The 24227-nt window shown below is 50.9% G+C and overlaps 10 protein-coding genes across 10 annotated transcripts; 4 read left to right on the top strand and 6 right to left on the bottom strand.

Moving 5' to 3' along the window:
• Positions 1–122: 122 nt before the first annotated feature.
• CC77DRAFT_964242 (hypothetical protein) lies at positions 123–2928 on the top strand. Its single transcript, XM_018535680.1, has 4 exons — positions 123–920; positions 967–1800; positions 1866–2227; positions 2283–2928. Exons 1-4 carry the CDS (start codon positions 145–147, stop codon positions 2810–2812), a joined length of 2502 nt encoding a protein of 833 aa, XP_018385020.1. The 5' UTR covers positions 123–144; the 3' UTR covers positions 2813–2928.
• CC77DRAFT_1071455 (hypothetical protein) lies at positions 2882–3940 on the bottom strand. Its single transcript, XM_018529125.1, has one exon. The coding sequence runs from the start codon at positions 3918–3920 to the stop codon at positions 3033–3035; it is 888 nt and encodes a 295-aa protein (XP_018385019.1). The 5' UTR covers positions 3921–3940; the 3' UTR covers positions 2882–3032.
• A 412-nt stretch (positions 3941–4352) lies between these two features.
• CC77DRAFT_964239 (alpha-actinin-2) lies at positions 4353–6934 on the bottom strand. The gene is made up of 5 exons (XM_018535679.1): positions 6739–6934; positions 6609–6675; positions 6188–6540; positions 4902–6141; positions 4353–4845 (listed from the first exon to the last, which is right to left on the bottom strand). Exons 1-5 carry the CDS (start codon positions 6792–6794, stop codon positions 4639–4641), a joined length of 1923 nt encoding a protein of 640 aa, XP_018385018.1. The 5' UTR covers positions 6795–6934; the 3' UTR covers positions 4353–4638.
• Positions 6935–7044: 110 nt separating this feature from the next.
• Positions 7045–9529, top strand: CC77DRAFT_990373 (Sodium/hydrogen exchanger). Its single transcript, XM_018536313.1, has 3 exons — positions 7045–7503; positions 7569–8627; positions 8688–9529. Exons 1-3 carry the CDS (start codon positions 7242–7244, stop codon positions 9074–9076), a joined length of 1710 nt encoding a protein of 569 aa, XP_018385017.1. The 5' UTR covers positions 7045–7241; the 3' UTR covers positions 9077–9529.
• Positions 9530–10543: 1014 nt separating this feature from the next.
• CC77DRAFT_936961 (Pkinase-domain-containing protein) lies at positions 10544–13143 on the top strand (the record flags this gene model as incomplete). The annotated part of the gene is made up of 3 exons (XM_018534522.1): positions 10544–12529; positions 12581–12680; positions 12731–13143. 3 exons carry the CDS (start codon positions 10544–10546, stop codon positions 13141–13143), a joined length of 2499 nt encoding a protein of 832 aa, XP_018385016.1.
• A 653-nt stretch (positions 13144–13796) lies between these two features.
• On the top strand, positions 13797–14686 carry CC77DRAFT_1071451 (hypothetical protein; the record flags this gene model as incomplete). Its single annotated transcript, XM_018529124.1, has 1 exon — positions 13797–14686. The coding sequence occupies exon 1, from the start codon at positions 14009–14011 to the stop codon at positions 14684–14686; it is 678 nt and encodes a 225-aa protein (XP_018385015.1). The 5' UTR covers positions 13797–14008.
• A 515-nt stretch (positions 14687–15201) lies between these two features.
• On the bottom strand, positions 15202–17027 carry CC77DRAFT_1031685 (hypothetical protein; the record flags this gene model as incomplete). The annotated part of the gene is made up of 3 exons (XM_018526686.1): positions 15202–15556; positions 15608–16553; positions 16583–17027. 3 exons carry the CDS (start codon positions 17025–17027, stop codon positions 15202–15204), a joined length of 1746 nt encoding a protein of 581 aa, XP_018385014.1.
• An 833-nt stretch (positions 17028–17860) lies between these two features.
• CC77DRAFT_1041031 (RTA1-domain-containing protein) lies at positions 17861–19414 on the bottom strand (the record flags this gene model as incomplete). The annotated part of the gene is made up of 3 exons (XM_018527225.1): positions 19041–19414; positions 18423–18993; positions 17861–17947 (listed from the first exon to the last, which is right to left on the bottom strand). The coding sequence occupies exons 1-3, from the start codon at positions 19394–19396 to the stop codon at positions 17861–17863; spliced, it is 1014 nt and encodes a 337-aa protein (XP_018385013.1). The 5' UTR covers positions 19397–19414.
• A 1199-nt stretch (positions 19415–20613) lies between these two features.
• Positions 20614–22784, bottom strand: CC77DRAFT_130050 (HET-domain-containing protein). The gene is made up of 2 exons (XM_018530179.1): positions 21979–22784; positions 20614–21924 (listed from the first exon to the last, which is right to left on the bottom strand). Exons 1-2 carry the CDS (start codon positions 22616–22618, stop codon positions 20798–20800), a joined length of 1767 nt encoding a protein of 588 aa, XP_018385012.1. The 5' UTR covers positions 22619–22784; the 3' UTR covers positions 20614–20797.
• Positions 22785–24227, bottom strand: CC77DRAFT_129163 (hypothetical protein). Its single transcript, XM_018530176.1, has 2 exons — positions 23602–24227; positions 22785–23502 (listed from the first exon to the last, which is right to left on the bottom strand). Exons 1-2 carry the CDS (start codon positions 24136–24138, stop codon positions 22951–22953), a joined length of 1089 nt encoding a protein of 362 aa, XP_018385011.1. The 5' UTR covers positions 24139–24227; the 3' UTR covers positions 22785–22950.

Below are 24227 nucleotides of genomic sequence, written 5' to 3'. Positions count from 1 at the left end.
GTGTTGGTCTTGATCGAGCCCAGCGCCCGTTGACAGGTATTGACAGCTACGCGGGGCAGATTGCCGGTTGTGTGGTCGATAGACAGACGCCAATGATGATGCGCTACCTGACCCACGTGGTATCCCCGTCGAGCATCACAACCCATGCTCCTCCCTTCTCAACCTTTGTCGACTGGAATATCCGGCCATCGGTCTCCACAACACAGTCGCTATGGAGTCTTATATCCAGGCGCATGGCGCTGGGCCTGCCCTAGGCTGCATTGCGAACGTCTCAATAGCCCCCACGGTTCCCGCACCCACAGTATATCGCGAGCCTCCCCCAGGTGTTCCGTCCCTAATTCTTGGACCTTATGGAAACCCCCGATCGCTATCGGCATCTTTACCTGTGTGTTGTTCACATACCTGGCTGAATACTTCAAATTTGTGCATGACCCGTCATCATCCGCCACCATGACCGTCCCCAGCATTGGGGACATATTAATGCTGTCGCAGAAAGCCTGGAAAGTTGGACGAACGTTTTATGCTTGCCAGAAAGACGCGCCACCGGAGCTTCACTACGTCGAGACAGAAGTCGGTAGCCTCGCAAAAGCCTTGAAATTACTGGCGGAGACGCTGCACGCCGAATATGGAGGTGAACTATTCCAGAGCGCTGATCAAGAAACAAAAGACAGCATTGGCGCAATCCTGAGATCTTGTCAACGGAAGGTGGACGATCTTGACTCGCTGATTGACCAATACCAAGTTATCAGAAAACACCGTACTGTTGGCGGTTTCGCAATTGAGCGTTCATGGAGTGATCTGGTCTTAACCTCTTACAAAACAATGATCTGGACGACTGAGGGCGGGGACCTTGCCAATTTGCGGGAGATATTACAGACGCACACAAGCTCTGTCACCGTCTTGGCTGAAGCACTACAAAGGCTAGTGATGCAAATCTCATACACTCCGTTTACTGACGTAGTATAGCAAGTCTATGACTCGTCTTGAAAGTGTAGTTACGCCAATGGCAGAACGGGTTGATCATATGTACCACTCGACTGGAAGTCTCGACCAGCAGCTGGACGAGGTACATCGTTTGGTGGAGAATCTGGCTGTCGCGTCACAGGACTCGCATGTGCCACCTGTACCGGCAAGAAATCCTGCGCGTTCACCAACCACTGAAGCAGCGAATCCACTGAGTCAGAGTATCCATACTTCGTCTCCACCAAACTCCCCGCCCAGAGATCCAAAAACCAAAGTCTCTCTCCCCCGGATCGCTCAGTGTCCAAGGTCACCTAAGCAGTCCTTACTGGTCGAACATGATGACGAAGCCCCTGTTACATCGTCTCCGACGAGGACTATATCTACCTCAAGAGCATCATCACCCAATCAGAAACGAGTGTCAGAATTCAGCTTCGGCGGTTCATCGCTACGGTACTCCAGCAGCAGTTATGCATCGTCCGACGCGGGCACAAGTTCAGCCGGATGGCAGAGTCCATCACCATTACTTCACGAAGCTCACCTTGGCCGACATCAATCTACGTCGACTAAGAAGACATCACCTCTCACACGCACACCGGAGGTACCTGGGCCGGGTCAAAAGAATGACACTCGCCATCTAACGTTGCTTCCACCTCCAGCGATGAGGCTGGGTCCACCTCACGAGCTTGAGAGAACATCCACGCAAACTTCACAGGCTAAGTTAAGCCCGTTTCCTTCGTCGCCAGAGATCATGAAACTCCACAGAAGCTCCACCACGGCTAGTCAGAAAGCGACCTTTGAGAAAGAAGCTTTTCGCAACTCTGCTATCTTGTGTGATGTGTAAGTCAGGTTCCCTGGGTCTCATTCTTTCTATTTTGCTAGATTGGTCTACTGACTGCCACTAGCCGCGGTTCGCTCGTGGAGTATTCACACAGAATCAACCAAGACGACCCCAGAGACGTCGAGATGATACAAGCTTCTGAAGAATGCAGGATCGCCGTTGTACGGAAACGCGTAACTGACCCCGAGACAAGGTCGGTGCGCGTTGTGACGTCCGTATGGGCGTTTAGCGATGACAACACTACGCGTGTAGAGCTACGTATGGAGGACGATCAAATGTACATTCCGTACTCTAGCTACTTCAACCCAGCTAAAGTCTCAATTACCGTACCCTGCGAACTCAAGTTTCACGATATCAAGCATGGCAACCGGCCTGCACGGACAGAGAAAACAAGTTGGGTCAATTATGTTTTCGACTCGGGACAGGGTAAGCTATCAGGATAACTCCTTCGAGAGGAGAGACTAGCTAACAGTGTACCTAGCGGCAGCACTATTCCAAAACGAACTAATGGGTCGCACCCTTCTCGCCACCTTCCGGACAGAGAAAACAATGCGCATTCACGAAGGTCTTTCCAAGTCTTTCTCCTATGCCGAGCAAATGTGTGGCCTCGAGAATCTACGGGTTTGGGAAGACAACGATACAGGCGCCATAATCGCCCTGATCCACTTCTCTGCCGACTTTAGAAATGGCTATCTAGCCTTTTACCTCAACTCCTCTGTCAACCCTATCAAAGTCAAAGACGATGGTAACAGAGAGGTGAAAATCAAGGGTCTGAGAGTGCCAATCGACAGAGGCGATCGCGCGATGCGGAAAGATAGTGTTGCCGAGGCTGCGGTCAAAGGAAAAGGAAAGGAGAAGGTGGGGATTGAGAAGGCGGTGGAGAAGGGAAAGGTCATCAGTGGAGCAAAGATTGAGTTTGCGACTGACATGGAGAAGAAGGAGTTTCTGGAAATGTGTAAGGAGATGCAGAGGAATATGATTGAGCTACCGGATCTCCTGGGTGTTAATTGAGGAGGTGGATGCGAGGGAGATAAATCATCTAAGGTGTTGGTTCATTAGATACAGCCCACAACGACCAAGGTGTATACTTTCTCCGTCTCGGACCTGCGAGAATATACAAGTCCATCTTTTGACCATCCACTTTTGATGTTCAAATTATCAGTGGACCAAGACCTTCATGCCTGTTGAATTTTTACCGTTTGAAAGTTTAGTACAACATCCGGGTACCATCTCAAATATCCCACTCGCCTTCCGTCCAGAATTTATCATGTATTTCCTTGAACCTTTTGTCTGTATGACTGGCACCAAAAAACTGTGGTGAAGATAGAAGGCAACCGGAAATAAGGCGCTTCTGCAAATTGATATCGATTCCTCGGCGGACAGCTGATTCCTGTTGTGCAGATACGGTGGATAGTGTATGGATCGCAACCAAAAAGATCTTCGGAGAAGCTGTACGATTGACTACGGAGTTGCCAAACGCATCCAATGCGATTGTCGTACCTGTCTCGACATTGGCGCCCTTCGTCAGAGCGACGGCCAAGATACGATTATAAGCAGCCCCCTCGCGGCGAATATGAAAGTAGTATCCAGATTTGCGGACGAAGTTGACCAGAGAACGGGCTGCTTCTTCCAGTGTACCACCCTCCATGACATACCCGTGTTTAGTGAGGAGAGAGCATATATCGTACGTGCACGTGGGAAAGGCGGCCTCAAACTTTGTATGTTGGTTCGTTTGGATGCGAGAGTACCATTCAGAGATTGTATTGACCGGCCCCTTCTCGGCTCCAAGAAAGTAAAGAGCTCGAGTATCGGCTTCAATTCGAGGTGTTATGGAACCCAGGAGAGGGATATGACTCTCGTCAACTCGAATGGGATGAATCTGCAGCCTAGTCTTGAGGATGATCGCTTCGGTTTCATCTTTAATAATCTTGCATGTAGCAAGCATAGCTGTGGGTGCAGTATATCTGATGATTGTAAAGCTACTCGTAGTGTCTCCATTGCTGTTGCGCTTGACGTATCGGGTACGAAAGGTGTAATTCGGCATAAGCTTGTAGATCATGATTCGCAACTCAGCCGGTAAGTCAAGAAAGCGGAAGGACTGAGAAGCCTTGTTCGCCATGACTGCGGCGACCGCTGTCTGGCAGAGGCAGTACTGCAGAGGCGAAGACACGAAGTCAGTATATGTCTCCCATATGTTTCGTACAATGACACCTTACCCTGTTCTGGTCGATGTACTGGCGGTCGAAGGCCGGATTCCGATTGCGACCTCTGAAGGTTGGGAGAAGGTAATGTAGTAGGAAGTAAGCTGTGGCAGAAGAGAGTCTGCTTGAAGTAAGTGCAAAACGCACGGACTGTTGGTCACCTAGAGAGACCGAAAGTAAGTGAAGGTGGAGGAGGAAATCTCGAATAGAGAGAGTGTGTGTGGACGACAGTGAAGTGAGACTACCGTAAGCGAGAGAGATGGTGAGAGATGAGATTGGTGCCTGCCCAGGGGTGGCTCTTGATCAAGGCACAGTGATCTTGTCGTCAAGACGCTGGACACTAGAAGTGACCAACCAAGTGATTATGACTAAGTTCAATAATTCTTCCTATCTGTGTGGTATCCAACGTCGAACATGCAAGCGCGCCTTACTCCAAAGAGCCTTCCAATTCCCCCCCTTCCTGATTGTACTCAATATCCAACGACGGAGTGACTCCAAAACGGCCACTATGCAAAAACCGAACGATATAACGCTAAACTCAACATCCAATCCATGCAATTTTCCAGACTCTTCGTTCTTCAAACGCTATACAAACGCTGGGGTGAGAAGAACCCTATGCTCGAGATTGGTCGAGTTCTACTCGCCGTTCACTTCTTCGACAACATTGCCGTTTGCACGGTCAGCGCCCATGTACCGCTGCATGTAGGTAATGTAGTCAAATTTGGGAATGTCGCGGTCTTCCTGCATATCTGGACCTTGGTGCTCAGGCATGGTGGCGATTAGGTCGTCGATTACTTCGTCCGGAACGAGTGAATGTCGAAGATCGAGTTCTGTGACGTATGGCTAATGGGATGTTAGTAATTGATTATAGGAAAGGGGATGTAAGAACATGGACTGACCTTGCCATCAGCGACCTCTCTGAAAGACTCGAACACCTGCTCCGCGGTGTTTTGGTCCTCTGTTTCATCTACCATGAAACGAATAAACTGCTCGAAGGTGACATAGTCTTTACCCCCACTGGTTTCGCGGAATCTTTCATGCATCTCTGCTTCGTCGTAGACCAAGCCCAAACTTGCCAAAGCGGCCGAGAATTCCAGTTCGGCCAGCGAGTTGGATACATCGCGGTCGAAATGCCTGAAGACTGATTCAAACTCTTCCAGTTGTATGGGAGTCAAGTTGGTCATGTTACGCGCAACCATTTGGTTTTCCAGGAAGGCAAGTTTCTTTGATACGGAGTTGCGGACCAAACCCAGTTCGTATTCTAGCTCATCGTATGTGTACGTTGTGAAGTCGTTCTCCTCAATATTCGCTTCGGCGCATTGCTCATCGATAGATGCTATGAGGTTGAGGTATTCGTCCAAAGGCGCAAGCGACTTGCTGATTTCCTTGGTATGCTCCAACTGGTCCTCAACATCGCCTTCCAACGCTGATATCGATGTAGAGAGTGTGTTGAGGGCCAAAGCGAAGTCGTTTGCTTTGTCGGCGAAGGATTTTCGTAGAGCGTTCTTGATGTCTCTGATTGTCTCGTTGATGATTTGGGAACGTTGCCGCTCGGCCTTCATCAAGCCTGTCCATGCTGTGTCTAGTGCTTCGAGACTCAGCTCTGCAGGTGGGTCATAGGGTCGCAACCGATATGTTGCTAGCTTCGTCCTGATGTTTCCCAATAGGCCTACTAGATCAGACTTCTCAGCTACCCATGTTCGTTTGCTCTTGCGCTTCCACGCTGTGAACTCGGTTGACTGGTTCCTAGCATCTGCGTATGTTCCGTCGAACTTGGCGTCCTCCCATTGTGTGCGCTGCTTGGCGATTTGGTCCAGCAGCTCGCGCATGCGTCGCTCGAAGTCGTTCTGCATCTGCCACGCTCCCTGCATGTTTGCCACAAACTTCTCGACTCTTCGGCCGGCGTTCTCTACGCGCTCCATCTGCGAGAAGGCGTGGAACCAGTAGGCAATGTATGTCATGAGCGAACGCTCATCGGGCTTCGCTACGTCGCACACATCCTCCACATCGAGGAGGTCGGGAATACCAATCTCTTTTGAAGCAATGTCGAATGCAAGCTGCATGTTGCCGCGGTGGTCACTCTTGTCTAGGCTGTCGTAGTCGATGAGATCGGGACGGTGGATATCGAGCAAGGCACAGCTGTGTAATGTTAGCCCGGTCCTTGCATGTAGAATGTTGCACCCACAATGCAAGTCCATCGTTCCAGCTGGTGGAGAAGTCGCGAACTTCGACTTCATCGTAGCAGGCCGTCTTCCTCTGACACCACAGCAGCAGACCCTCCTTCGCACTGAGACCCTCCTCGTTGATGTCGCTGATGGTGAATCGCAGAATGAGGGTCCATATCAGACCCAGGATGATCTTGCTGTTACCATCGACGACGTCCTCGGCACCGGTATTGGTAAGCTGGATCCTCCTGCTTCGGATGAAGTCGAGCGACTTGTTGACGTTCTCAAACTTCTGCACCCGCAGCTTGGGTCGGGAGGCATAGCGGCCGAGGGACTCGTTACTGAGAATCTCAAGGAGGTGTATGAGTATGATCTAAGGGGGCGTCAGTGACTGGATGCGGGGAGAGGCCATGTCGGGGGGCCAGGCGGGGTGGCACGTACACCGTCAGAGAGGTCTATGATCAGGTCGTTAATCTGTACTTCGCGGATCTTGAGCTTGCTGTTCAGCCTGCAGTGGTGTCGTCAGTAGCGTAGGGACCCGGGGCAGCGGTGGGGGTGGCAGGCAGCGTACCACTTGGTGAATGTCTTCTGCTGGACCTTGACCCATTGCTGTTCAAGCGGCGCCATGATTTGTGTGCATCAGCGCTCTCACACGGACTGGGCGCATGCAGGTAGGAATATCTAAGCTGGGTGGATACGCGATGCTTGCTGGCGATTGCTCAGGCGTGTTTTCCAAAGTAGTCTTGGGCCAAAACAATGAATGGCTGACTGACTGCGGGCGCGGCTTCGGCTGTCGCTGCACCCTGGTCCTCGTAGCGGGGCCCCTGGATCCACACGGCCTTGGACCGCCCACCTCTGCTCTGGTTGGCCGCGACTATCCTGGTGTCTTCTTGGTAACAAAACTCTTCCGTCCAATCTTTGTTGCTGACACGCAAACAATATCCAGAGGACGTCCGAGGTAGCGCGTGCTCTTGGTTAATCTGCAAACTCTTGTCCACTTGCCTCGTGGCCGCATAGAGCCAGTTCCAGCAGGCGTCGCACGCATATTGACTGGCCAGCGCCCTTGCCTGCATCATGGCTGTAGACGCGTCTCAAGATGCCGCGTCGCTGCCATACCACGAGCCAGGCATCGTTGTCATTCTAGTCCTCGCGTCTTTTCTTCTTCTCCTCAATGTCGTCAATGCTGCCCTTGATCGAGTGCTTTACTGCGGTCTACTAGGCCAGGTGTTGGTCGGCATCGCATGGGGCACTCCAGGTGCGAAATGGCTGTCTGAGAGCTTAGAAGAGACGGTTGTGCAATTAGGCTATCTTGGACTGATTCTGCTTGTCTATGAAGGTATGTCACCTGCTTCATCACCCAACTCATTTTCACTCCTATGACATCGCTCTAACACACCTCAGGTGGTCTTTCTACTTCATTCCAGTCTCTCAAAGCGAATCTACTTCTCTCTTCTGGCGTCGCTCTTACTGGAATCGTAATTCCCATCGCTCTCTCCTACACTCTACAAGGTCTGTTAGATGCTAGCCCTGTACAGGCCTTTGCTGCTGGTGCAGCACTGTGTTCCACCAGTTTGGGCACAACCTTTACGGTTCTCGGCTCAAGTGGCTTGTCTACCACTCGTCTAGGCGTTGTCCTTACCAGTGCGGCTATGATGGATGATGTCGTCGGCCTGGTCATGGTGCAGGTCATCTCCAACCTAGGCGGTGACAACTTCAGCTGGGTCACGGTCGTTCGCCCGGTGCTTGTTTCGGTTGCTTTTGCTGTCGTTGCTCCTATTGTTTGCCTTTTCGTCGCTAAGCCCCTGACCGTGTGGCTGAATACGTACCGCGAAGCTCACCCAGGCGCACGGCTAAATGCTCTCCTACAGCGTACACAAACGGCTTTCACAGTCCACACGCTAATTCTCATTGGTCTCGTCGCGGGGGCTACATATGCAGGCACGTCGAATCTGTTTGCTGCGTACATTGCAGGAGCTAGCATCAGCTGGTGGGATTCTGACGTACCTCACCCTGCCAGTACTTTGGCCACAACCCCAGTGGCTGAAAAGAGCCCAGCAGCTTCTGGGTCAGTTCTTGAAAGCTCTGAAAGCACATCTCCAGATGCCTCCAAGACTCAAAGCGAGCAAAACCAGGGCGCGCTTTCATCCCAACCCACCAAGATCGAGAAGGAAGAGCACGTGGACGCAACAGGTGGTGCAGCCATCTACCACCACTACTACCACCCTGCAGTGTCCAAGATTCTGCAGCCTTTCTTCTTCGCATCCATTGGCTTTTCTATACCAACCACGCGCATGTTTAGAGGTGCGATAGTCTGGCGAGGTATTGTTTATGCCGTCCTTATGGCATTTGCCAAGGTGGTGTGTGGTCTTTGGCTTGTCCGTTTCTCGGTCTCTACGGGTAAAAGATCTCCTAGCAAGATCCTGAGCAAGGTGCGCCTGCCGTCGGTGCCTCACTTGTGGGGTAAGAGCAATCACCCAGCACCGTCTGCGCAGGCAGGAGCTACTACACCTCAGGTAGGAGCCGCACCACCACACACAGAAGCTACCCCCACACAGACACGCCCAGCAGCTTCGTCAGCTGGCACCGAAAGCGAGGCGCGCTCTTCACCCAACCCACCAAAGCCCTTCTCGCTACACCCGCCGCTTATTCTCGCCTTTGCCATGTGCGCCCGCGGAGAGATTGGTTTCTTAATTTCCGGCGTCGCTGAATCTCAAGGAGTGTTCGGGGAAACTTCTGGTGAGCCAACCGACATCTTTCTCGTCGTGACATGGGCCATCGTTCTGTGTACTATCCTCGGCCCTCTGGCTGTTGGGTTATCTGTTCGCAGGGTGAAGGAACTCCAAGCGCGTAAGAAGAAACAGCACGAGGGCGCCGAAAGAGACGTCTTGGGCGTTTGGGGGGTAGAGTAGGTTAATCTCCGGTGGGAACCAAAGCTGCTAAAGTGTGGTCGCTGCGCAGTCCGGGCAGACTGGTTGCGGTTGAGCTCGAGGTTGTGCACATCCGCCCCCTGTGGTTATGACGTGCATGGTTGGGTGTCTGGACAGGGATGGTGGCTGTATTGGTGGGGTCAGAGGCGGGCACCATGCAAAATACGGTTGAAACATGTTGATTTGTACTTGGTGTATCGAGCGCCGTTGGAAGTGAAACAATATGGCAAGAGATATAGTGTAAGCGATCGCCACACCTTCCTAGATTTACGTGGCGATGTATGGGTCGGAAGGGAAGGGAAGTGGGAACGGTAGCAATAAAAACAGACTGCAATGACACTTTGACACAACGTGGGTTCCCATAGTTTGGTAGAGCACCCTTCTTTTGAACAAGCAGCCAAGCAGCCGAACAGGTAGCGAGCGGCACGAAATCTAAATATGCCCATGTGGCGGCCATGGAAGGGTTCTGGTGGCACGCAGATGGGTTTCAGACGTCGACTCGCTCTCTCCTGAAACGCTGAGCGCGATCTTGTACTTGCAGCCGCCGGGCGATCAAGCCGGACCCTCTGCCGTTGTCGCGCCTTTCCGCTGATGAAACGCATGCAGCGAAATGATGTTGCTGACGATCTCGAGCCCTTGGTGTTGCAACAGCCAATGGGCGCACACCGCGAACATTACTGCAGCGGCGTCTTCCTTTCAGGCTCGACGTCCGAAGCAGAGTCAAGTGCACGTGAGAGAAAGTTCCGTGCCGATTTAGCGCGCCATTGCCCAAGGAGCCCCAAAGCCAACCAGGAGAGGGCCCACTAAAGACACTACCACGACTGTCTGTACCAGACACGACCGCGCTCTCGCCCGCCGCCTACCAAATTCTCCTATTTACCCTGTTTCTGCACTTCTCGAATGCGGCTTTCTCGCTGAACGACTCTCGGTGCGACGCTTTGCGACTTGGATTGGCAGCAGCGCCCGCTCGCTTTCAGGACTGGTATCCCGCTGTGCTGCAGCCCGACTGACCTCGCATTGCTGCTTACTCGACGCGACCCCCGTCCCAGGACTCCCCGTCCTCGACACCACCGCCGAGGCTCCTGTCTCACTGAATAGTCACCTACCACTCGCTGAGAGGCGCCTCCGCTACCTGCTTGCTCACTTCATTGAGCACGGTGCACCCCGCTATTCACCACATCACACCCCGACTGCCTGGCCGCACTGGAGGCAGTGAAACGCTCACGCAGCTATTGTAGCTATTGTATAATTCCCATCGTTGTTGTTTTTGTTGTTGTCGTGTGAACAATAGTCCACCCATGTAAGTACGCAGGAGCTCTTTGCCTGGCTGTCACTGCTGCCGTCTGCTGCAAACACCACCCCTTCACCCCCACATGACTGCAGCATCGCCTGTTTCGTGTCAATCAACCAACCACCCGTCGATCCGTCCGCTGACCACGGTACTTTAGCATGTATTCTCGCGAACAATTCATGAACCCCGGTCCCGCACCTCGACCACCCACCGACCGCCCCCGCCTCGCCCTCACCCCCAACACCAGCAACACCTTGCCAGGCAACATGGCTGGCCTGAGCATGCAGTCGCCTGCCTTCAACAACGGTTCGCAAATGTCGCTCATCCGCACCCAGACCGAGAGAAGCGTCTCGTCGACGGCTACTGTTAAAGAGGGTATGGTCAAAGTCAAGGATGAAGGCTTGTTCAAATCTTTTGTCTGGGCCGACCGGTGGTTGGTATTGCGCGAATTTGAGCTCAACTTCTTCAAGAGCCCTAATGCGTCAAAAGTCTCCAACACAATCCAACTGCGGGACATCCTTGGTGTCGAGCGATCAGATACGCAGCCGCTATCTTTTGAAATCACCCGCGCTCTCAACAGCAGCAAAGGTTCTTCTCCACCTCGTGATGGCCCTACCAAGATTATTACATGCAGAGTCGAAACCGACGACGATGTCTATTCGTGGATCGACAGCATCTACCAGCGATGCCCCAGCATGGGCGGTGTCAGCAACCCCACAAACTTCACTCACAGAGTACACGTAGGATTTGATCCCAACAGCGGAGCTTTCGTCGGCCTGCCAGTGGAATGGGAGAAGCTGCTCACTGCGTCCGCGCTCACCAAAGACGACTATGCGAAGAACCCCAAGGCTGTCCTTGAGGTCTTGGAGTTCTACACTGAAAAGCTTGTCAAGCGATCCGAGGACCCTCAGCAATACCCAAGTCTCACCCCGACCCCACCAACGAATGCTGGGATGGAGAAGCAGCTTGGATATGGTGGTGGCGGCAATTCCGTGGCTCCCCCGCGCCCAGCGCCGCCAGGCAGCTATCAGCGCAAAGACAGTTACAGTCAAGGCTACGGCGGTCAGCAGAGCGCTTCCTCGCAGCAGGATCGTTACGAGCAGGATAAGAGAAGGCAGGAGGAGCAGGCCAGACTACAACGTGAACGCGAACGTGAGAGGCAAAGAGAGGAATATGAGCGACAACAGCGCGCAGAACTGGATGCGTACAATGCTTCGCTACCTCAAAAGAAAGTTCCCTTGGCCCAACAAGAGATTGGTGGAGGTGGTTACGATTCGCGAGATTCGAGCCCGTCAGGCCAAAGGTACAACCCCAGTCGCCCTGCACCATCAACTCCGGGCGCCGCAAGAGACCCCCGGCAGCAGCAACAGCAGGCGGCACCACGCCAGATGGCTGCGCAGCGCCCTGCACCTCCTGCACCTCAGCAACAGAACAGTGGTTACAGCACTTCTCCTGCCAAATCATCCTCAACTCAACAACGACCGCCAATTCAAACAAACAATAGTTATCAGAAATCGAGCAACCAGGTCCCCAGGGTCGCTAATGGTCAGAGCCAACAGAAACAACAGCCATACCAGCCAGGTGCTGCACCCAAGCCATTGAACGTTGCTAAGCCACAGAATGCTCCTGTCAGTGACGCAGTGAAGAAGGCCGAGCAGGCTCTCACGGCTAAGCCTAAAGAAGAGCCAGCGCGAAAGGATGTGCGCATGTCTAGCATGTCCGAAAGCGAGGTCATGGCGAAGCTCCGAGAGGTTGTATCCAAAGAACGACCACTGGACTCGTACAACAAGCAGAAGAAGATTGGTCAGGGTGCCAGTGGTTCCGTGTATGTTGCACGTATCCGTGAAGGTGCTACTTCACCCATGGCCAGAAGGGTCATGCAAGAAAACGGCCCACGTGCACAGGTCGCTATTAAGCAGATGGATCTCCGCAACCAGCCACGCAAGGAACTTATCGTGAACGAGATTATCGTCATGAAGGACAGCAAACACCCCAACATCGTCAATTTCCTGGATGCCTTCTTGCAAGAGGAGCAATCTGAGCTTTGGGTGGTCATGGAGTTTATGGAAGGAGGTGCTTTGACCGATATCATTGACAATAACCCTTCCATCAGCGAAGACCAGATCGCGACCATTTGCTTCGAGGTAAGCTATGCAGTATGCATTTTGGATAATTTGTTCTGACAATCACCACAGACCTGCAAGGGACTTGAGTATCTCCACAACCTGAACATCATCCACCGAGACATTAAGAGTGACAATGTCTTGCTCGACGGCCGTGGAAATGTCAAGATTAGTACGTATCCGCCATACATCCTCTCTTTACAGCTTGCTAACCTTTGATAGCCGACTTTGGTTTCAGTGCGAAGCTTACCGAGCAGCGCAGCAAGCGTGCGACTATGGTCGGAACTCCATACTGGATGGCCCCTGAAGTTGTCAAGCAGAAAGAGTATGGCAACAAGGTCGATATCTGGTCTCTGGGTATCATGGCCATTGAAATGATCGAGTCCGAACCACCGTACCTGAACGAGGAGCCACTCAAGGCTCTGTATCTCATTGCTACCAACGGCACTCCTCGTCTCAAGAAGCCAGATAAGCTTTCCAAGGAACTCAAGGCGTTCTTGTCAGTCTGCCTTTGCGTCGATGTTAAATCACGAGCGAGCGCGGGAGAGCTCATAAGCCACGACTTCCTCAAGAGCGGATGCAGCTTAGCCAGCTTGTCCCAACTGCTGAACTTCAGGAAGAACGGAGGCCATTAATATCCAGTGACACGTGCAATCACAGCATCAGAGGGCCATCCGATCGGAGCCAAAAGAGTGATGGTGGGCAGTTTCATGAAGCGTTCTGGACTTGATCGATACCCTTTTCGTGTACATTTTTCCGGCTACGTTCCAAACCGGTCGATATCCGGCCTTGCCAATCGAGCGATGACATATCCCGAAACCCAAGATTTCGATGTGCTTGGGCAATATCAGTTTGGTCGTCTGGAATTTTCACGGCTACTACGGAAACTACTTTCATTCGTCTCTTCTGACTCTTCATCCTGCTCTAAATGCTCTGCCCGCCTTTCGCTCTTTCGTCCATTTCCGGGGAATCGTACACTGAATATCCCGCGGACTTCTGCAGACACGGCTCAGGAACGATTCAAGTTGGATATGAACGACTACTTACTTCAATATGAAACTTCTCCATCGGCTCGGAATGCTTGCGCCAGACCTCTCTCACGTTTATCTTACATTATTTCTGCGCAGCGATATCACGATTCTGTAGTTTTGCAATTTGAGCATCCAGGCGCACTATAGGGTCTTCGTAATCAGAGTTTTTGGGTGTAAATGTGGATACCGATAGATCGAATGACAATGTCAAAAGTCTAATACGAGCTTTACCTGTTTGTGCTGCACTTGCTTTGTGCTCATATAAGCTGAACCTGGACTGTTTGATCAACACATAAACAATCACCAAAGAACAAAGAATGTCGCTGATCTTTAAGACTATCAACGATAGCTTCGCCCTGCGACAACTTCACCTTCACGGTTGCTGTTCAAGTATCCTTCAGCTTCGCCATCACGTCTGTTACCGACGCTGCGCACATAGTGCAAGCTTCTCAAACTCACTCCACTTCACATGAAAGTCGCGATCGAAGCAGCGACCAGTGTCGCGACATGGCTCACCACACTCATCATGTCTGTCCTGGTCGCCACTAATGACACATGCTGGTACATCAATTCTGATGTAGCCCACCCTCTAATTGTAGAAGCAGACTGCTCCTTTCCAACCCTAGAGTGCATTCGCAAGGCCAAAACCTACGGCCTCTTGCTGATTAAGGAAAGGGAGGATAAATACTGGTTCAACATACACAAGGAAGAAGCTCAAGCCAACGCAATAAGACACACGAAAGAAGCCCGTAATGAATCCGCCACCAATGGTTTCTCCAAAGCTTGGAAATACGATACCATGGCTAGCAATCCATCGGTGTGTAGCACTGTCAATATACATCAGCATAATTATTTCACAAATTACATCGTCAATACCGGCTGTATCGTTGCTGAATGCACACCACCGCCGTCACTTTCAGCCGGCACCAGTATTCCCATTCAACGACTCAGTATCGGTGATGGGATAGCACACTACGACTTGACAGCTGATGGAGTATTCATAGCCATCATGTTGTTCATTTGCTCCAGTATAGCTCATCTATGCTTCTCTCTATCTCGTTGCTGTTGGCGCTGCAGGAAGTCTAAGCCGAGGCATAGGCCAGTTGAGCGAGTTGAGCGGATTGTGACGCCGGAAGGGCTTCATTAGTGTTCACACTCCGAACAACGATGGAAAACAAACCAGCGCTTTAAAATGAGACATGATGACCAGCGCAAACATATCCATGATTCAGAAACGAAACGACCGTTCCGGTTGGCAGCGGGAGAGGCAGATACACATTAAAGAAACAGTCTGGCCCTGAGAAATGAGATCCGATAGGAGTGAGGAGCAAATCCTCCACGTTGACTGTTCTGAAGAAAACAAATGCAGACCACGAGCGACATGAGCTATCGCATGTAGATGTGTAACATAGGATATAGACGTTATAGCGTAAGTGATTCGAAGATCAACGACAATGCAGCCCTTGCCAAATGCTGAGATGTGCTGAGGTAGAAAAATTGAACAGATGACGCACTTGAATGCAGTGAACATGATAGGATATCTGACATGGAAGATAGACTTCAAGGAGATATATGGTGGAGGACTCGCTATGGGAAACGGAAGAAAGTTTTCGTGGGCTTCGAAACGCAAGATCGATGGAACGAAAGAAGTCTGATAGCAGCTCAGCCCAAACACAAAAGGTGCGGGCCCAGTGCTACCGTGCTAGAGCTGGGACTGAGCATCTCATCCCACCAGCCGTCTTGCCGCTGGCACGTTGTGTCCTGGTTTGCAAGCCACGTTCGAATACCACTGATACGCTTTAGCACTGCTGGAAGTGTGTTCTTGTCGCCTTCTCGTATTGGTACAACGCGTTGGTATAGACGGTCGCGTTTTTCCGAGTTTGCGGTGACAGCAGCAACGAAAAATGGCCAGACGGGGTAAATAGCGGTATACAGCGGGCCTTTTACTGGCAGTGAAAGAATTAAGGTATGTAGTGCATCTGAAAGTTCGAGGATGGAAGCGTGGAACCGCGTGAGTCTAAGTACGGATTAGCGGGTACCAAAACACAAGGATATCCAGAAAGCATACCCGTAGATATGACAACGGAGATAGATCAGCATAGCGAGACGGAAAGCCTCTGCGGTAGCGAGTAATACTTCTTTCTCTGGTCCTTCCTGCTCTGGACTCCACTGCTTGAGATTTTGGATCTGCATCTCTTGTGATTGAGCATACATGAGCTTGTTCGATCTATTTGGACTAGTCGGAAGCAGAGTCACAGATGATATGATGGAAAGCAGCTGAGGCGAGATTCCAAGAATGGTAGAGACTTTAGCCGCTTCGATTAGTGATACACCCTCCAGCCAGTTCATTGTCTCGAACGAATGTCGCTGGGTTCTGCTCAACTGATGAGGGTTTTGTGCTGTTCGTGCTAGAATGAGTTGGGCGCGCAAGAACAGAGCGGAATCGGAGTGGTGATTGACGAGCTCTGGAGAACTCGCATCGAGTATGTTGGCGTGAACAGACCAACATAGAGGAGAGTCCTCCCTGTTGATTAAGCCATGATGCATTAGCAACATGCTAGTAGCTAGAACACCGTCAAAATAGCGTCCCTCGCTGATCTGCGCTGCCAGAGTCTGAAGCGCTTGCGTAGAATAGTACAGTTCGGCTTGGTGGTAAGTGTCTTTCTCTTTTGGGAGCTGCTCGCAGAGATACGAAGCTGAGAGGCTGAGCAAGGCGTATCGCGTGCTCAGGCAAGATTCTGCCACATGCAGTAACGAGATGTACGCATTTGACTGAGACGCGACGGTACGACCTGGGCAGATGCCCTTGACATAGAACTCGACAAGGAAGCTTTCCATATCCCCAGGAGCAGGTACTGTGCTAGACGGAACATACTTGATAAGACTTGCTAGACCGGTTTCCTGTGACGAGATACTGTCTCGGGAGCGAACAGATCGCGTCGGACTGCGAGAGGCTATTTGCAAAGCTTCTACACCGAGCATCGGGGAGTCCGCTTGTTTTGTTAGCAGCTCGTCTCTACACATACAGTCGTGAGACATTTACCTTTAGCGCCAGCAAGGTCTGACAATTCGCAAAGAAAGTCTTGACAGGCATCCGCCTTGGATCTTTGGATGTATCGGATTCGTTGAACTACCAGCGCTGTCCCGTTTGCATTTTGTGTCAATGATAAGTATGGCTGTCGTTGTTGGAGTGATGCTTTGAACTTGTCGAACTGACTGCTATTGAGCTCGCCCAATCGCCAATACAGCTGGCCTAGGACTTCAAGAAGTACGACACCGGGGCCTTCGCTAACCATCCACTGTCGGATGACAAGCAGATTTCTCCTGCTGTTCCTTTGATTTCCTTCAGTTGGGAGGTCGACTACACGCGCGAGTAGGCGATCAATATGTGTGCAATCTAGACTACCAAAGTCTGATGTTATTGAAAGATGTTGAAGAGCATCGTTAGCAGCTTCGAAAGCTTTGGAGAGCCGCCTGTCTGCATCCATGGCTATGCGAGTCAGGGGAATTCGTGTCGATGTGCAGTGCGCGGTGAACTGAGTACTCCAACGGCGGGATATGGATACAGTAAAGATGATGGTACTAGACGGGTCCGGCAGGCTTGGAATGTACTGATAATGGCTATGTGGTTTCTCATCCACAAAGAACGTAGAACACAAACAATAGAAAATGGCAGCACCGAGGTGAATGGACAAGGCGATAGTAAAATGGAGATAAGGGAAAGAAGCGCCAGAGGTATAGTGCCTTGTTCAGTGATACATCTGAAACTCTGCAAGCATACAGTACATATTGATGAGGCTTCGCCTTGCTGACCACGACCAGAATGCAAATCAGAAGGCTGACTCCATGCAGGTTGGGTCCAAGATGAGGCCGTGTAAGTCCCCGATTTAGGTCACCATAACAACAGTTGGTAGCGCGGATTGGGCAAAGACGAAACGGATGTAGCTCTGAAACAGTATGTACACCTCATGATCGCCAAAACGCTGACAGGAGGCGGCGCGTCATGACTGGAGGATGATTCCCGTCAGGCTGGACTGACCGGGCTATTAGACGCGCATATGTGGCACCGTGCTTGCCGGCTAATCATGAACGTAGCATAGTACTTGTGAACAAGGAATCTTTCGCGATGGCAAAGAGAATGCTTGTAGAGTTGAGTCGTCTCTCGCCGAAAACGGACATATTTGGCGAGACTTTTCGTTGACGGGTTGGCTGAGCACAGAAAGGGCGAGGTTGAAGAAAGGGTCAGAGCCGGCGATTCACGCCGAAAGAGGAAAGGCGCCATTTTTAGCGACATCGAGGATCACTCAGCCACATCCCCAGCTTAAGGTCTCTCGCAGCCGGTAATCCCAAAGACCATGCCACTGGCGCTGCGCTTTTCCAACTTCGATGCTCTTCCTGCAAATCTCGCCTTTGCCTTTCTTTACGGTCCGAGGGAAACATTCGCTTCCCGATGTCAAGCGCGTGCACGTCAAGCTTCGGATGCCGAAACATGGCCCGTCGTTCCAGAGCTTTTCGTATCTCATAAACCCTGATCGAACATGCATAGACCTTTTATTCCTTGTGCAGCTGAGCCGACTATCTGCTGTTAATTCCACACACTCCGTACGCTAGCACACCAACACCAAAAGACTAGAAATTATGCCACAAGACATGAACGTGATTTATTCATTGACGCCTTGATAATATACATCTTCGAATCGACACCTTGACTGAGAGATGTGAACCCAGTCACTTCAAACTACATCTCTAGGCTGATCAACACGCTGGTAGGCCGTGCTGTTCCACTCATGTTCAGTAAGATGGACCGAGCTAGACTGATCTTGCGCGAGCTTTCCCATCGATCTAACACCCTTGCCAGCAGGCACCCAAAGATCGAAGAATACACGACCAGGATGGAAAACCGTTAACGCAGCCACTGCAAGGATGATCATCGGCCCTTCAAAGATCATGAATGTAGCTTCGTGGTTGGCGAGGTCACCACTGAAGCCGTCCCAGAGCTCGGCGACACGATATATACAGCGGATATAGATGAGTACGGTCGCGACAAAAAGGCTCCATTGGAAGAAGGTGAAGTTTTTCGTAGAGCGAAGGTGTTTGTAGAGAGGCGGCTGACTGGGCAACAAGCTTCCTGAGATCTTCGCACGTCGTACACGGATGGCGAAGTCGGCCCACAAAATGAGGAAGAGAGTCATGGTGATAACCTGGGAGATAAGGCCAGCAATCATTATGTCAACACCCTTCCTCGAACCTTGACTGTCTTTGGCAGTCGCGGCCATACCACCTCCGATAGCCTGGAGGACGAGAGCGAGCAGGTCACAGCCGACGAAAATGTAGGTATACATCTTGTGTTTCAACCTCGAGTTTTCGGCACCGATAGCGACGATGACACGACCGAAGGAGAGATAGATGCCGGCAGTTAGGAGAGCTGGCGCGATAGTAAGTGGGATAAGATTACTAGCTGCTATCAGTCATGGTCGCGTTTCGCCAATCGGAAAACTCACACAAGGAAGTTGTTCATACTGAAAGGATTGAGATTGAGCATGATGCGGCCGACGTATCCCACGGCCTCTCCAAGCACGCCAGCACACATGGTGCCCATGAACGACCATGTCTTGTTTCGGACGCCGAACCACAACTGTCCACCGAAAAGCGCGAGTAGAAGGAGCATGTAGATCACGTTTCCTGCAATATTGGGTCGATATTCGATGACCTGCCACGACTCTGGACATGAGCCGACTTTGCAGTATTTCCTTGACATCGCGATCTTGAGTGGGTCCGTAGTATTCACATCGATGTGATCCGAGTCAATGCCATTCTCGTCGACGGCTCTTGCGACAAGGTAGAGAATTGAATCCATAGTGATTGATGCTGAGGCTAAGATCAGAGGATTGCAGAATTGACTGTTCAAGAAGATAGAAAGAATAGTAGCGTTTTAGTTAGATAGGCTGGTATCTATGGTGTCATGAGCGACTTGGAGTATATATACAACACTCATGTCTCGATCGTAAAGATGGCCGCTCTGATTGGCCCGCTCGTTCATGTTGACCCGACTGAGATGTGCAGCCTGGGCGTAAGACGGGGGGCGATGCAGGCTGTGGGCCTAATCTTTTCGTGCAAAGTCAAACCGCACACGCCACACAACATCAGAAGTCGCAAGGCAATGTTGATTTCCAATGAATTTAAGGCTTTCTATACACTGTTTGAGTTTCTGGTGCATCTCGGGTTTTCGTCGACTGACTGGTAGTTTGATGTCTCTCGCCTCCGCGTGGATGAGCAGCCACGAATTCCAGAGATGAGCATGTTAACATGCGAAACGAATTGGAAATATTGCAGAAAGCTTTTTCAGCCGTGATAACAGACTGCGACATAGCTGTGCAGAGCGTAAGTCCAAAAAATCGTCTTGAACCTTAACATCATTGGGTCTCTCCAAGCAAACTGCAGTCTGACTGAAAAGTCCGCATTATGTGTATTGGCTACCTGCGCTCTCGCTATGACTCTGCTCATCGCTGCAGTTCACTCTAGGTACTTATGATTGATACGTAAACGTTAGAACTGGATTAACGAGGTCGATCTAGGCTCAGCGTAGGGTAGGGTGTCCATATTCATCAAAAGCATGTGAACACGCAAACAAGGTTCAGTAGAGATGATATGGCAGTGAAGATTCATTGGTCCATCAAAGCCAATTATCGAAATAACCATGAAAGAGAGGAAGGGATAGAGTTGGTAGTAAGGCTGAAAGGCAAGGATCTACCACAGCATGCGTCAACGATGTACGATTCGACCAATCACGACCAGAGTCGCTTCTCCGCCTTCCCTAATCTTAGGCCACCCGGGCGCAGCCATCCTTCTTGCAACAGCCACCATTACACTGTCGCCCTCGACGCGAGATAAGTCGGTGAAGGTTTCTAAGATCTACACAAGCCTTACTGTCTCACATAGAGTCGGAAGACTCAGCCCGTTTTGAAATTATGCTCACCGCAGGGGCAGCCCTTCAGCAAACAGCAGAATAGTGTCTAGCTTCAACCTGGGACGAGACCTTCAGGTGGGGGCAAGGCATTCCCTCATTCTTGACTTGTAGACAGGTCAAATCGCGCAAGCGACATGAAAAGGTTGAATAGGTATGAGCGACATCCCAAGCCTCCCAAATAATTTGCAAGTCTCCACACAGGATTCTCCCAGTCATCATTTGACTCGTAAAGAGTTCCAAAGCTGCGACTAAGATAGCGATCCTGGAGAGAGGTAACTGGATCTTTCAGCCTCAGAGTAGGTAAATATCTTGTTCTTCGACGTCCCACTCAACCCAATCCTTGCTGTCTTCGTGACCTAGAGGGTCGCAAAAAACGACAATGCCCTCTTCTATCTCGTAGCTTTTCTTGCCCATGAGATACGCACTACCGATGAAACTGTAGTAATTGCTGTCAGGGACTTGACGCAAGACGCAAGGTATATTGCGACCGAAAATGATTCCACAAAGGTCATCCTTCTGAACAACGACATCAGCTAGACCGATGTACCCACGCACCGTGACTACCAATCGGGTGCCTTGCATATGGATTCTTGAGATTTCCAAGGTTCTGTTCGATGAAATATGATCGTGATGTGATGGCTCATTGAGCGTCCTTTCATCGTGCTCGGTTTGAAGGTATGCCTTAAACGCAGCTCTAGACCGCCACCATTCCCACCATTCTCCGTCATATTTGCCCAAAGACAAAGCATTTAGGAAGGCATCTAGCCTATAAGAGGACTCATAAGGTGAGTCCTCAAGCATGGGACCGACGACTGTCCACAGTTCTCGCACTGATTGCGGCGTTGTGAGGTCATATTCGAAATCATCTGAGGCGTATCTTATGCTATCAGTGACAACACCTCTTGCTGATAGAGTCTGATGGTCTACGACTTCTGGCTCACCAATGGATCCGTCACGTGAACTAAGTGGTACTCCATCTTGGTGGAATCGTGGCGCAAAAGGAATTCTGGCAACGTCCCAGCGGGGTATCCAAGAAGGTCCATCAAAATCGGCAGAACATGGGCGATTTTGAAAAAAATCTAGAATATCGATACTCTTAGTCTCTCGAACGTACTGCATTGCGAATTGCCGATAGATTTCCAGGGGGGCTAGGTTATAGTTGGGTTTTATGGCGAGCACCTTTTCGGAGCTTCCTGGTAACTCCATGAAAGCATAGATTCTGTCGCGGGCATCTGAAAGTTCTAAAGCCCTTGCCGTATTGAGAGTACGTAACAAGGAGGGTGCTGACCAACTTAACTTCTGAGAGAAGATCCGCGCGAAAGCCTTCTTGCGTTGCTTGTAAGCTTCATTGTGGCATGCCATGATACCCAAATTGAGTTCATGGTGTAGATCAGAAGCGCGCCTAACCAGCCACAAATCTGTGCGCATTAGTTTTTCCCAGCTAAAAGTGGTCTGATTCCAAATGACCTGACCATGCTGTGCAAGGGCGGCTTCCTGTACCGTCCAACCGCGCTTGAACCAGTCCTGACAGCTCAGGTGGGTGAGGGATTTCCATCGGGTATCCGACAGGATGGGATCATCTTTTTCGAGATAAGGATAGGAATTCCACGACATGTCAATATGCTCGCATGTCTCATCGATCATTCGATTGACATCATCCAGCAAAGAGCACACCTGCGGGCCATGGCCATCATCACCAGATCCAACGTAGATAAGAACGCGAGTCGCTGAACGGTAAATCTCCCCCATCATCGCTACTTGATGACCTTTCTCGTTCAGATCATCCTGATTGATACAGATGCCATCAGCCCACAGCTTACGCCGCCTGTGAGGAAGTCGAAGACGTCGTAGTACGTTGGACAGGCTAGTCGTTATATTGATAACACGACCATCGCATATGATCTTCTTGTTCTTTTTGCTCTTTCCCCACACGTACGATATAGCTTCGAATTTTGTTTTTAACACAGACCCTGTCTGTAACCTACATCTGAGTGGGTCGGCGCCACTGCCACGGTAAAGAGTAAGGTAGCGGAAGGATCCATCGCAAGGCAGCTCGTTGTATTGATATAGCTGACTGTGGGAGCCTGGAGTTTTGTGGGAGTTACGTGTCATGGTGGATGCAGCGCTGACGCTGCTAGCAGATAGCGAGGCAAAGACGTCTGGAGTTCAAAAGCGACACAGCCGCACAGAGAACGAATGAAAGAGATAAGTCCTGAGATCTGAATGGAGAAAGAGATGGGCGAGTAGGCGAAAAGCGGGGAAGATGATCTCCGGCCACCGGCATCATGGCCTAGCCTCATATCGTGATAGCGAAATGTACCTACAGGTCTTTACTTGCTACTGCAGAGCTCCAGCACAGGTTCTCGTTAGTAAATTGTGTAAGGATTTGTCCCACCCACGAGTTCGTGGTTGTAGTGTCAAGAAAACTATCAATCTGATAGCTACTACTTCCTCGCCATATCCTGTGCCACAATCGTTTTCACGTACCCAGCTACCCTCTCTGCGACTGGCACTCCATGGCGAATACAGAAACCGTGAGGCCATCCCTCTCTCTCGTCAATTTCCATGATAGGTTTCCAATTCTCGCCCTGCCCTTCAATCTCATCGACACCATCTCCACGGCTGAATCTTCCACGGCTGTGAATTAGTGCATCCCTAGTCGCATCCGCGACCCAATGATCCTCGCGCGCAAACAAGAAGCGTAAGATTGGCCGGGGATGCGGATGCTTGGTCGCGGGTTCGGAGGCGGCGGCGCCCCAGATTTCTTCGTCCCAGATGTCGGTGTCAATCTGAAACATTTCGTCGCGCGCCATATGTAGTGCTTGGTGAATACCATGGGGTGATTTAACGAAAGCCGCAGTTGTTTGCGCCGCGTCGGAGGGAAAATCCATAAACTTTGCTATCAAGTTCGCAATGAGGGAAATGGGAAGCAGAAAAGTTAAGAAGTTGACGAAGAGCGCTGCGAATGTTGCGAAGTTCGAGTTCTTCAGGAATGGCTGCGTAAGATCGTTAGTGTATGTTGACAGGAGCAGTGTGAAGAGGCGCCTTCAAATACTTGTTGGGCCATCTTCACATGAATGGTGGAAACCACTTACAGAAGCTTTCATCCCACTCTCGCTTCTCGCAATATCGACAACCGTAGGAAACAGCCCGATTGCACCCACAACCCTCGTCTCGAAATCCTCGCCCGCCATTCCATGTGCCCTCAACCTACGTATAATCTCCAAAGAGATGTACGCACCCACCGAATGACCCACAAGAATGACCCTGACATCCTTGGCTCCCTGCTCTTTAACTTCTTCTACCAAATCCGCCAATTCGTCTTCAGAATGCCTGATCTGGTCTTGCAGTCCATATGGGGGCTGTTTCCGCCATTTCATCGTTTTGATCTCAGCATTGTTCATTTCGAAACCAGACAGACTTCTTCCGTAGACTTGAAATTCAACATCGCGATCAGATGCTGTGTTGTGACTCAACAGACCGTACAAATGTGTCAAGAAAGTGCGGTAGTATTCCACGAGACCAGGATTTCCGGTGACAAAGTAGATGAGGTAGGTTCTGGACGTGGTCTTCTTTCCCGGCTCCGGGGGTGTGCGGAGATGTATCTGTGAAGCAGGGGTAACGGAAGACATTTTGGTGACTGCGTTTACGTTGAATTGAGATTGTAGAGTTGCAGAAGGGGTTGCAGAGCGATTTTATGAAGCGCGACTTTTGATATCTC

The sequence above is a fragment of the Alternaria alternata genome (genome assembly GCF_001642055.1).
Source record: "Alternaria alternata strain SRC1lrK2f unplaced genomic scaffold CC77scaffold_12, whole genome shotgun sequence".
NCBI classification, from domain to species: Eukaryota; Fungi; Ascomycota; class Dothideomycetes; order Pleosporales; family Pleosporaceae; genus Alternaria; species Alternaria alternata.
This window is presented reverse-complemented; position numbering and strand designations above follow the sequence as displayed.